Below are 12,349 nucleotides of genomic sequence, written 5' to 3' on the forward strand. Positions count from 1 at the left end.
TGGAGCTCAGATGTCTTTATTAAAGTCAAGGCAGCACATATAATAATCACCAGCATACTTTATAGCACAATGTATCAACAAAATCATGTTTCTGAGGCATGCATCAAGGCATTTCAGTGCATCACATAAAGGGTTCCAAGGAAACAGAGGCGTTTCTGAAAACAAAAAACTGAGGCAGCCATTAAAGGCATACAACGACCAACAATTTGCCTCCTTCAGTTCCATTTGTATCAGCAATAAAATATAGTTAAACTGGACAAAGATAACTGCAAGCAACAACATTCCACTTAACTCTTATCTGGCATTGCTTCCAATGCAATCCTATGTATGTCTACAGAAATAAGCCCTCCATAAATCAATGGGTTTAACACCCAGATAAATGTGACTTACTTCTGAGTAAACATGCATATGCTAAATGAGTAGCTTTTAGGTGCTATCTCTGCTGCTAAATGAGTAGCTTTTAGGTGCTATCTCTGAAGATCACAGAATGTGAGTGACTTTTCTCTCTCTCTTTAAAAAAAATCAGTCTTAAAAATTAAAATAAAAAGGCCCTTTGTTTGTAAAAACTGCAGTATTTTTTCAAAAAACAAGGGGCTGGATCCAGAGTGAGTTAACTGAAATTTCTTCCAACAGAAATCAATAAGAGTTAAGTCATTATGAACTTGTTCCGCTTATTTAAATGCCACTCATGTTGAACTAACAGTGTAATCCTATACATGTTTTCTTCAAATCCTACTGAATTCAATGGGGTTTACTCCCTGGTAACTGGGCATAGGATTTCCAGCCTCACTCTGGATCCAACTCAAATGCACTACACTTTCCCATGTAAGTGATACCAATTTCCCGAGGCAACAACTGACTTTCTTCGCTTCCCTGGGAGGGGCAGGAGAGTCGGAAAACATTTCTATATTGTGAAAATTCCCAACTCCCTTTGATTCAGGCCAATGGCTTTCATTTTATGTGAACCGCCCTGAGACCTTCAGATATAAGGCGGTATAGAAAATAAATAAATAATAATAATTTTGGCTCTATAAAGCTTACACTAACTGGCAGTTTATAGAATTTTGGCCATTAAAAAAGAATTGTCTGCTAGCATGAACAAAACACTGTAAGCTCGGCAGCATATAGGGAAATTTCTGTTATCTCCAAAACATAGTTTCAAGATTACAGAATTTGTTGCAGCTGAGATCTATGGTCCTCCCCAATTTTTCATGTCACTCGCTGTACACCTCTAGACCATTTCTATGAGTGAAGAGAGGAGCTAATGATAGTCCAGCAACAGAATTTTCAGTAAAAGTACTTTTAAGGGTCACACGTACAACAATTTAGGTAGGCTTTCCCTTAAGTTAGAAACAACAGGGTACAGTAAGGCTATTGCACAGTAGAGTTTCCCAGCAACTGTACCCCATAATAATCAATGAAGAGTGGATGCCATTGGGTTAGTTGGTTTTTGCTTCAGGCATTATAACATTGGAATGGCCCTCATCAGACGCAAAGCAATAGGGCAGGAGCAGGGACAAACTAGCACCAGATCCATTTAGCAAAGCAGCTGAGAGGCAGTTTGGGTGTAGTACTCCCAAGTTTCTTCTACCAGAAGGTAATTCGCTGAGATGGCACACACTCCTGCCGTTGCATCTCCAGCAGAAGCAATGCACCCAGATATTTGTTCACTGGCTTTTGAATGGAAAGATGCCACACACTAAGGCTTGGGTGGGGGACCTTTTCAGCCCGAGGGCTGCATCCCTTCTGCACAACCCATGGCAGTGGTGGGCAGGGCCAAAGGTAAAGTAGAGGAAACGAATGCATGTATTTTACCTCTGAACAGTAGGCGACACATGTGCCTATACCTCTTGTCTTCCACCCAAGCAAAGCAAGTATTACCAGACTTCAAGAGCACATTCTACCCAGGCAAAAGCACTCATGGAGGGTACAAAGCCAGGCTGGTGAGGAGTGTGGTCTGGGGTGAAGGAATATGGCCAGGGAGAAGGTATGTCCTGGGGAAAGAAAAGAAGGTCTGAAGGGCTGGAAGGCTACATTTTGCCAACTCCTTCACTAAGGCAAGCCAAAAGTGGTACACTATTCATTTTGCCAGGTTAAACCAAACCTGTAAAGTACATGGGAAACCTGGACTGGCCCGAAATTGTTAGAAAAGTCTTACTGGTCACAATGGAGAGTCTGGCAAGTTAGAAGGGAATGGTAGAAAGAACAATTTCTGGAGCAGCAGCAGCAGCAGCAGCGGCGGCAGCAGCAGCAGTTCTAAGCAGCCCAGCCCCGAGTCCCAAGCAGTTTCAAGAGTAGATGTTCACTGGCCGCTCACAGAGCCTTTGAATCTCTTCGGCAAGGTCGAGACACAGCAGAATCCGCCTCTTTTCAGCCACTACTTCCTCTTGGGATGTCTGGCCCAAAAGCTTTTTGGCAAAGAGGATCAGGTCTTGCATGAAGATGCCAACTTGTGAACGGGGGGCCTCGGGAAGACTCTCCAAGCACCCGCTTGTGAAGCAGAAGTTGATGGCCTTGTCCCGCTTCATCCCTGGTGCCCTTTCTTCAATCCAAGTCAGGGGTCTGGGTTAAAGGACACAGACAAGGAAGAAAAACCAAGTCAACCATCTATAAAAGGCTTGCTGCAAATGAAGACATCATAATAAGCCAAAAGTGTGTCGCAGACGTCAGAAAGTGCCCCCCCCCAATATTAAGTACGTAGGTACTATTCTCTAGCACAGCGCCTCCCAAGCTGTGGGTCACCATCTGCAAGTGGGCAACTGGGTCACAGGTTTTCTGTAAGCAAATCCAAAATAATTATTGCTTGTAATGGTATGAGAAATACATTTTGCTTTGCTGGCATATTATAATGCTATGTTGACACTTGTAATAAAACATCAGAAATGCTCAAATCTTAGTTTAACACTTGGGGAACTCTTTCCGGTGGCAAAGGCCACAAAGTGCTCATATAGGGAGGAGTTGTTGTTTTAATTGTTTTTATATACTAAAAATGCAGTAAAATGGCTACATAAAGTTCAAGCAGGTTTTTAAGAAGCCACTCTCACCTTCCTCATTAATAACATTTTAGAGATCACAAAAAGCTTGTGTTAAGACTCAGGTTGCATTGCTGACCCCATTTTCCCCACTCTAGGAACCCAGAAGGACATCAAGAGTAGTTCTGCCTAATTCACAGCTCTATTCCTCTATTCCAGCAAAGACAACCTTACTGATTCTGTCCCAATCCAGCCCACATTTAAAACCAACTCAGAGATGAATGAGAGGGGGCCAGACATTCAGCTAGTGCCAATCCACCCTTGTCAATGGAACTGCGTCACTGGGAAACTGGCCCAGTAAGGGAACAGACCTGGAACACTATGCAGAGCAGCCCACTGCTAAAAGGCTTGAAAAGACAATACAGGGAGTTTACCCATCCTAAGCAAGCTGGCTGCAGGTGCAAATTATGAAGACATACATTGAAAAATAACTTGCAGCTTCTTAAAGCATATAGAGAAAATGGCAAACTGAACTGAAGAAGTGTGCATGCACACGAAAGCCTATACCAGAACAAACATAGTTGGTCTATAAGGTGCTACTGGACAGTTTGTTTTTAAAAATGAACACTTGCTGCCACTTCTTAGCACCACCTGCTGGTGTTCTTTATCTGCTGTGAAAAGTTACCAAATTACTGCATTTTACTAAAGGCTGCAGCTTTCCAACTCAATCCACAAAATTAACCCCTACCTCTCCCCTCTGCCTTTCTGGCCCTTCTTGTCCCCTTTGGGTTGCAGGATCACAATGTTGCAACATCAACAGAAGACACACCTGGCATAACTGCCTTGGCAGATTCTCAAGCCCAGATCTAACAAGCCTTGGCTCTCTAGTCAATGTTCCCCAGCCTTCTTGCTTTATCACTTGCCAGCAGTTCACAGCTGCCTCTTGTCTCTTGTCATACACCTCATTTTACCTAGTAGCCTTCCCAATCCTCAACCTGAGAAGTTTCATTCCCCATATTTCTAGAAGTAAAATTCAGGACACAAAAGTTGTTGAGCATTTTTTAGAAAATGAAATTCAAAGTTGTTGAACTTTTTTTAGGTAATCAACCTCAAAATCCTGGACATTTTTCCAAAATTCCCCCCAGATGTTATGTTTGCTGGTTAAATCCTGGCTGGGCTCCACAGGTTACCTACCACTCCTAATAATGATCTCAGGTAGCAAGTGGCAACAGGATTGTAGGCCAAATGGGGCCACTAAGAGGAAGGTATTAGCATGCTTAGGGAAATCTCATGTCGTGCAAAACTACAAGAGAACAAACATTAAACACATACAAACATGTCTACTAAAAAATGAATGTGCTCAAACAATATTGACTGTTAGCTGGAAAAGAAAAAAAAGGGAAATGTGTGGTGCTGAAATGTTTTGTATGAACTCTTTAGGAGGACATGGCTGGCAGGAATCCTGAACAGGAGCACTCCTACAAGGAGGTGAGGATAAACTGCAACATTTTGTTGCAGGTTCCACTTTTCTATAATAGATGACAGAACAAATAACAAGATTTAATACTGACGGCTCTGTGTAAACAGCTATCCAAACCCTCAGCAGTGGCGGCTTTTCAACCAGTCAGCAGCACCATCTGTTTGGTCATTTGCAGAAAACAAGTGTGCAGGCACTCCTTGTTACCTCTTTGGAGAGAGAATGCCTTTTGTCACTTCCCCTTTGTTTTTCTTTCAGACAGAATGGGGGTGGGGGATGCTTACAGCCCTGGCCCAGGACAGCCTCTACATACGGATAGAAAAAGGACTCGAAGTCTAGCACTATTCAGAGTCCTCCTCAGCACAGCCAGCTCATATACATCTGGGAGGTGGCAGAGGAGATAGCCAAAGCCGTGTTTATAGAAGACAATCTTACTCGGCTACGAGTGATCGCCAAAGAAGAAGAAGATGATCATCTTCAAGTGGACCGGAATCAGTCCTCCTCTTTTTCAGAAGTTAAACACTGTCTGCTCAGAGTTACAAACTCCACCTATGCTATTTGATAAAGAACCAAGCTGCTGCTTAGCCACGGGCAGTTTAAGTGACCTTTTTGGAGAGAGCCCTTGGCTCCAGCTCCATGGGAGGTTTTTTTTGCCAGTGGAGCTAGGATATGATGCTAGCCAACCTAGTTAGACTGTTGTGCAATGCTACCATTCCCAGCAGATTAATCTTAGACGAATGTCTACACCAAAGACAAAAGCTACTGGGATATACATGGCAGAGGTGCACACAACATGTGATAAGCCTAGTAGAACAAAGGCGCAGGTAACAAACCAGGCCACATGCTACCTAGAAAAGTAGGAAGACAACAACAAATTTGACTTGTAGGAGCAATTACAATAATTGATTCCAGTTGTGAAAATATCAATTACATTCAGGGTATCAAAACAAAACCATTTCATGATTTTCAGCAAATGTTTGTCTAATTGTGGTCATGCCCTATGTCACAGATGCAGAGGAAAAAAATTATTGAGAATAGGGCAGTATTATAGATTGAAACTGTAAGCCAGGCATCCCCAAACTTCGGCCCTCCAGATGTTTTGGACTACAGTTCCCATCTTCCCTGACCACTGGCCCTGTTAGCTAGGGATCATGGGAGTTGTAGGCCAAAACATCTGGAGGGCCGAAGTTTGGGGATGCCTGGTGTAAGCTGTTTATTGTGTTAAATATATTAAGGCATTGTGGACGGTTTGTGCTGTTCATTTTAATATTATGGTTTGGTTTTCTTGTACACTACATTGAGCATATGCAAAGGTGGTTTGTAAACTAAACAGATATTGGTCTGGTTTGGACATCGCACAAAGCCAAATTAAGTATACTGTATACCCAAGCATACGAGCTCCTCACAGAGATGCTCACAGCTAATTTGCTCCTACCTCATCCTTTTCTTGGTGCAAAATTTAGATTGCCTAAGCCAAGATTATTTTGGCTGAGGGATGTTAGCACACACAGTGCCACATGTGACCCTAGTAAGCCAGCAGGAGAAATATTATTGTGGTTAATCAACATTTTCTAGAGTTCCATTATACCAACCTCTTTTTTGCAGTCTGAAACTGTGCAGTCATTCTGGAGTAATTTCTCTCTTTCTGCTCTTCCCTCGTGGCAGATACAACAGTGAGGTCCCCAAAAAGATCAACTAGCCAAGTCAGACGAGCAATTCCACTAAAAGCTGGGAACCCTGAGCGTTCTTCATCCAATGCACCACCTTTAGAAATGAGAAAGAGGACTTTGGACACATGGCTGGAAAAAAGAACTATTCTACCTAGGGATGGACTTTCTATACTATCAAACAGACAGAATAATTTCAAAGATCTGGTACAACAGACAGTAGAATGGACTGCGCTTGTCCAAACTGCAGCTGGGTGTGTGGAAAGAACCACAGTTTTAATGCCCTCTTACAATAAATAATACTTGTAAACAGAAAAACCAGTGCAGCCAGCAAAGAGGTAGGCCTAGAATCTTTGGTTAAACTGGTCAAGAATCTAGGCCTGGTCCACGTTTATTTATTCCAGAAATGAGTGGGTAGATGACGTCTGAAGCACCAGCTGCTGCAAAGCAGGTCAGACTGCATTAAATGAGACCGTCTCTAACAACTGACCTGTGAAGTGCAAGGTTCCCTTCACAAGCTCCTTCCCCGCCACCTCTTTCTTCAGCTGCTTGTACTCCTCAGTCAGGAGTTCAATATGTTCCACGTGGAGGATTTTGCCTGCCATTGAGACAAATGAAGATTTAATGATCAACAATTGGGAATGGCATCAGGTTCAAATGCATGGTTGGCAGTGCCCAGTCTTCTACAAGAGTGTGAGAGAAGCTTTGCGCCTTGAGCACCTTCTTACCACAGAGCTAGTAAAGTCATAAAATCTCCCCTTGAGTAATTTAGCTGGGAACCCTACGCTACTGCACTATTTGTTTGTTTGTACATACAAACATACATACTCTGCCTTTTTCCTTAGCAGGACTCAAGGCATCCTATGGATAAAAATAAAAATGGCTAAAAACATAGAAAAAACAATTAAGCAACTATTTCCCCCATCAGGTAAAAATGTGGGGTGTATATATACATGAGAATGAAATTACCTTCCCTGAAGGTACAGAGCAGGCCTGGGCACCTTGTGACACTGTGCCAAACAGCTTATCAGCCCTTTACTGTACCCCATCAGGTGCTGCAAAACATCCCTGTTTTTGAGTCCCGGCAGGTGAACACAATTTAGATGGTTGGTGGGTCAGACGTTGTGCAGACTTGCTCCAAAATACAATGTGCTTCCACACTGCGCTATCTGTATTGCTACACCTGCTTTTTCACCTTTTAAAAGAGTGGGATCTTATTTGCACTGAGATTAGTGTGGGTGAAAGACTGCTACTGTTAAACAGCTCTATTTCTTCTTTACATTTTCAGGTGAGGCAGTGGACGTGCTGGAGAGTCAATAAACTGAAGCTCAATCTAGATGAGACTGAGGCACTGTTAGTGGGCGGTTCCCTAGATCAGATGGCTGGGGCACACTCCCTCTGAAGGAGTGGGCACACAGCTTGGGGGTACTTCTGGATCCTTTGCTGTCACTTGAGGCTCAGTGGCACTGAGTGTTTTCCATCAGCTTCGGCTGGTGGCCCAAGTGCACCCCTATTTGGACAGCGATAGCCTAACTACTGTTGTCTATGCACTGGTAACCTCTAGGTGAGAATACTGCAACATTATGCATGGGGCTGCCTCTGAAGAAGAATTGGAAACTTAGCTGGTGCAGAATCTGGTGGCCAGGTTGCTCACCGGGGCAAGACAGTTTGAGCATTTATCACCAATCCTGGCCTGACTGCATTGGTCGCCAATCACTTTCTGGGCCCAATTCAAAGTGCTGGTTTTGACCTATAAAGCCTTAAATGGTTCAGGACCACAATAGCTTAAGGATGCCTCTCCCCATATAAACCACCCAGGATCCTGAGGCCCTTCTTCACATGCCTCATCCATGAGAGGTCTGGAGGTTGGCAACATGAGAATGGGCCTTTTCTGTGGTGGCTCCCATTTGTGGAATGCTATTCCCAGGGAGGCTCACCTGGCACTTTCTCTATAACCAGGCCTTTGGATGATTAAACAATCTATGGCTTTTAAAATGTGCTTGTGGTTTGTTCTCATTTTTTTCATTTTTGTTATGTATTTTGTGTTCTCATTTTTTATTCTTATGTTGTAAACCATCCTATGATCTTCAGATGAAGGGTTGTATACAAATTTAATAAATAATAAAAATCAGTAACAAAAGAGAATGAACTCCATTGGTTAGCTAAGGAATTTCCCCCTGCTTTTATTTTCTAGGAAAGGTGAAATCAAGGGCAACCTAAGACATTTTGCAGCCTTATATGAAGTACGAGGTGGTTGCCACACCCACTACTTACTGCAATGGGATAGCATCCTCTGTTGCAGAAGGTTAGTTTTTTTCTGAGGGGGTGGTCAGGACAGGCTAGGTGGTAGACAAAGTTTGCCAACATCTATATGAAGCCGGAGGGAGTGGTCATCAGGGGATTTGGGCTGGGTGTTCACCAGTATGTGGATGATATTCCGCTCTACTTCTCATTTAAATTGGAACCAGTGAAGGCAGTGAAGGTCTTGAAGGCAGTTGAAGGATGGATGGCAGCTAACAGATTTAGGTTGAATCCCGACAAGACAGAAGTCCTGTTTCTGGGGAACAGGGGGTGGTGGGCAGGTGTGAGGTACTCCGTCGTCCTGAATGCAGTAACTGTGCCCCTGAAGGACCAGGTGCACAGCCTGGAAGTCATTTTGGACTCACAGCTGTCCATGGAGACACAGGTCAATTCTGTGTCCAGAGCAGCTGTCTACCAGCTCCATCTGGTACGCAGAATGAGACCCTCCCTGCCTGCACAGAGTCTCACCAGAGTGATACATGTGCTGGTTATCTCATGCTTGGACTACTGCTTGGACTACCTTTGAAGGTGACTCAGAAAGCACATCTAATCCAGAATGCAGCTGCCAGACTGGTGACTGGGAGTGGCTGCTGGGACCATATACCACCAGTTCTGAATGACCTACATTGGCTCTTCTTTCTGCATAACTATCCATACAGGACAGGACACCTTTGCAACTGTGCTGCCCTGCGACACACACTTTAAATTGCAAAGGAGCAGAGCCATGTTGCCACACGCGGTTGACTTTGCATAATACCTTTCTGCTCTGCCAACTCCCACAGCTCACGTGCTTCCTTTGCAGACAGCGCCAAAGGGTACTCGACAAGGACATGTTTCCCAGCCTCCAGGAACATCCTTACAGGAGAAAATGATATGTGTTACACTTCATGCATCTTGCACTTTCAGAAGCTCAGAACACCTTTCCTAGGTGTTTTCCAAATTATTCCCAGCAGCAGGGTGGATAAAAATAAATGATTTAAAAAATAAAAAAAACCAAAAATTTTAAATAAAATGCTTTTGGAGGAAAAATCTTTCTAAAGATAGTTTTCTATTTAAGTTACATTATAGTCCAAAGGCTAATAATCAGGAAATAAGGATTTGTTCTAAGTTTTTCATGTGTGCTAAAACTCAGTTGAAGTTGTTTTTTAAAAACTGTTTAAACACATCAGTTACCAAACATGGGTACATGTGCTATCAAGTTATTGTTTTAGTTAAATAAATTGTTTAAATTGTTATTAAGGGTCCGCGGAGTACTTAAACCGAAAGTACTCAAACCGCAGCAGACTTAAACCAAGGTATGACTGTATAACCAAATCAATTTTTTAATATAACTGTAAAAACTACTCTGAAAATTTATTATTCCCAAAATAAAACCTTCATCTAGTTGTAAATATTAAGATTATACTAGCAAGAATGAGTCTTTCTGTAAAAAAATTATTTAAATCAAGTCTTACTGATTATTGATTTAAATCGTGATTTAAATCAAATCCACCCTGCCCAGCAGCCTTGCAAACTACAATTCTCATTGTTCTTTTGGTGCAGCAATTACAGTTGCAGCCAAAGTCAAACTAGTTTACAGTTTGAAGCAAGCTTTCATAGACATCAGAAGCATTTCTAGGCACTAAGGGCAATTTCCACCACACGTTTTATATTCTAGCGTCCATACAAGCACTTCACATAAACTGCACATTTATATTGTTGCCTTTCTAGATGAAATACACACATTAAGAGGTGACCAGGAAAGAGCAGGAAAGAAGATTCCACCTAAACAGTAGGAAGAACTTCCTGACAGTAAGAGCTGTTCAACAGTGGAATTTGCTGCCAAGAAGTGTGGTGGAGTCTCCTTCTTTGGAGGTCTTTAAGCAGAGGCTTGACAGCCATATGTCAAGAATGCTTTGATGGTGTTTCCTGCTTGGCAGGGGGTTAGACTGGATGACCCCTGTGGTCTCTTCCAACTCTATGATTCTATGATTCTATGAGCCAAGGCTCAGGAGGAAGCCATAGAGCAGTGCTAGAGCACCTGCTTTGCATGCAGAAGTTCCCAAGTTCAATCCCTGACGTCTCCAGGAAGAGCTGGGAAGAGAATCATAGAATTGTAGAGTTGGAAGGGTTCCCAAGTGTCACCTAGAGTAACTCCCTGCAATGCAGGAACCTTAACTAAAGCATCCCTGGCAAGATGGCCATCCAACCTCTACCTAAAAACCTCCAATGAAGGAGGGAATCCATTCCACTGTCAAATGGCTCTTACCACCATAAAGTACTTTTTGATGTTTTCTGTCTGAAATTCTGAAGAGCCACTGCCGGTCAGTGTGGACAATGCTGAGCTTGATAGGCCAATGGTCTAACCTGGTATAAGGCTGTTTCCTATGTTCCTATCCCACAAACGTTTTTGGAAGGTAAGAAAATGTACTGTTTAAACTTGCATGAACCATCATCAACTGATGAGAAGGATTAATGCCTAAATAGCAATTGTAAAGTGAGAGTTTTGCTGAAAGTCATTCTGATCAACATTGTTGTTTAGTCGTGTCCGACTCTTCGTGACCCTATGGACCAGAGCACGCCAGGCACTCCTGTCTTCCACTGCCTCCCACAGTTTGGTCAAACTCATGTTTGTAGCTTCGAGAACACTGTCCAACCATCTTGTCCTCTGTCGTCCCCTTCTCCTAGTGCCCTCAATCTTTCCCAACATCAAGGTCTTTTCCAAGGATTCTTTTCTTCTCATGAGGTGGCCAAAGTATTGGAGCCTCAGCTTCACAATCTGTCCTTCCAGTGAGCACTCAGGGCTGATTTCCTTCAGAATGGATAGGTTTGATCTTCTTGCAGTCCATGGGACTCTCAAGAGTCTCCTCCAGCACCATAATTCAAAAGCATCAATTCTTCGGCGATCAGCCTTCTTTATGGTCCAGCTCTCACTTCCATACATCACTACTGGGAAAACCATAGCTTTAACTATACGGACCTTTGTAGGCAAGGTGATGTCTCTGCTTTTTAAGATGCTGTCTAGGTTTGTCATTGCTTTTCTCCCAAGAAGCAGGCGTCTTTTAATTTCGTGACTGCTGTCACCATCTGCAGTGATCAAGGAGCCCAAGAAAGTAAAATCTCTCACTGCCTCCATATCTTCCCCTTCTATTTGCCAGGAGGTGATGGGACCAGTGGCCATGATCTTGGTTTTTTTGATGTTGAGCTTCAGACCATATTTTGCGCTCTCCTCTTTCACCCTCATTAAAAGGTTCTTTAATTCCTCCTCACTTTCTGCCATCAAGGTTGTGTCATCTGCATATCTGTGGTTGTTGATATTTCTTCCGGCAATCTTAATTCCGGCTTGGGATTCATCTAGTCCAGCCTTTCGCATGATGAATTCTGCATATAAGTTAAATAAGCAGGGAGACAATATACAACCTTGTCGTACTCCTTTCCCAATTTTGAACCAACCAGTTGTTCCATATCCAGTTCTAACTGTAGCTTCTTGTCCCACATAGAGATTTCTCAGGAGACAGATGAGGTGATCAGGCACTCCCATTTCTTTAAGAACTTGCCATAGTTTGCTGTGGTCGACACAGTCAAAGGCTTTTGCATAGTCAATGAAGCAGAAGTAGACGTTTTTCTGGAACTCTCTAGCTTTCTCCATAATCCAGCGCATGTTTGCTATTTGGTCTCTGGTTCCTCTGCCCCTTCGAAATCTAGCTTGCACTTCTGGGAGTTCTCGGTCCACATACTGCCTAAGCCTGCCTTGTAGAATTTTAAGCATAACCTTGCTAGCGTGTGAAATGAGCACAATTGTGCGGTAGTTGGAGCATTCTTTGGCACTGCCCTTCTTTGGAATTGGGATGTAGACTGATCTTCTCCAATCCTCTGGCCATTGCTGAGTTTTCCAAACTTGCTGGCATATTGGGTGTAGCACCTTAACAGCATCATCTTTTAAAATTTTAAAT

The 12,349-nt window shown here is 43.1% G+C and overlaps 1 protein-coding gene across 4 annotated transcripts in view; it reads right to left on the reverse strand.

The window, feature by feature from the left end:
• The window catches only part of BLVRA (biliverdin reductase A), a 25,019-nt gene continuing 12,670 nt past the window's right edge, over positions 1-12,349 (reverse strand). For all 4 annotated transcript variants that reach the window (XM_035101394.3, XM_088653738.1, XM_088653737.1 and 1 more), the window contains 4 exons: positions 9,175-9,272; positions 6,607-6,714; positions 6,042-6,213; positions 1-2,562 (listed from right to left, as the gene is read on the reverse strand). In XM_035101394.3, the coding sequence (XP_034957285.1) occupies positions 2,289-2,562; positions 6,042-6,213; positions 6,607-6,714; positions 9,175-9,272 (652 nt within the window). In that variant the 3' untranslated portion in view covers positions 1-2,288. The remainder of the gene's footprint in view (positions 2,563-6,041; positions 6,214-6,606; positions 6,715-9,174; positions 9,273-12,349) is intronic.

Source organism: Zootoca vivipara, chromosome 11 (genome assembly GCF_965207765.1).
Source record: "Zootoca vivipara chromosome 11, rZooViv2.hap1.1, whole genome shotgun sequence".
NCBI classification, from domain to species: Eukaryota; Metazoa; Chordata; class Lepidosauria; order Squamata; family Lacertidae; genus Zootoca; species Zootoca vivipara.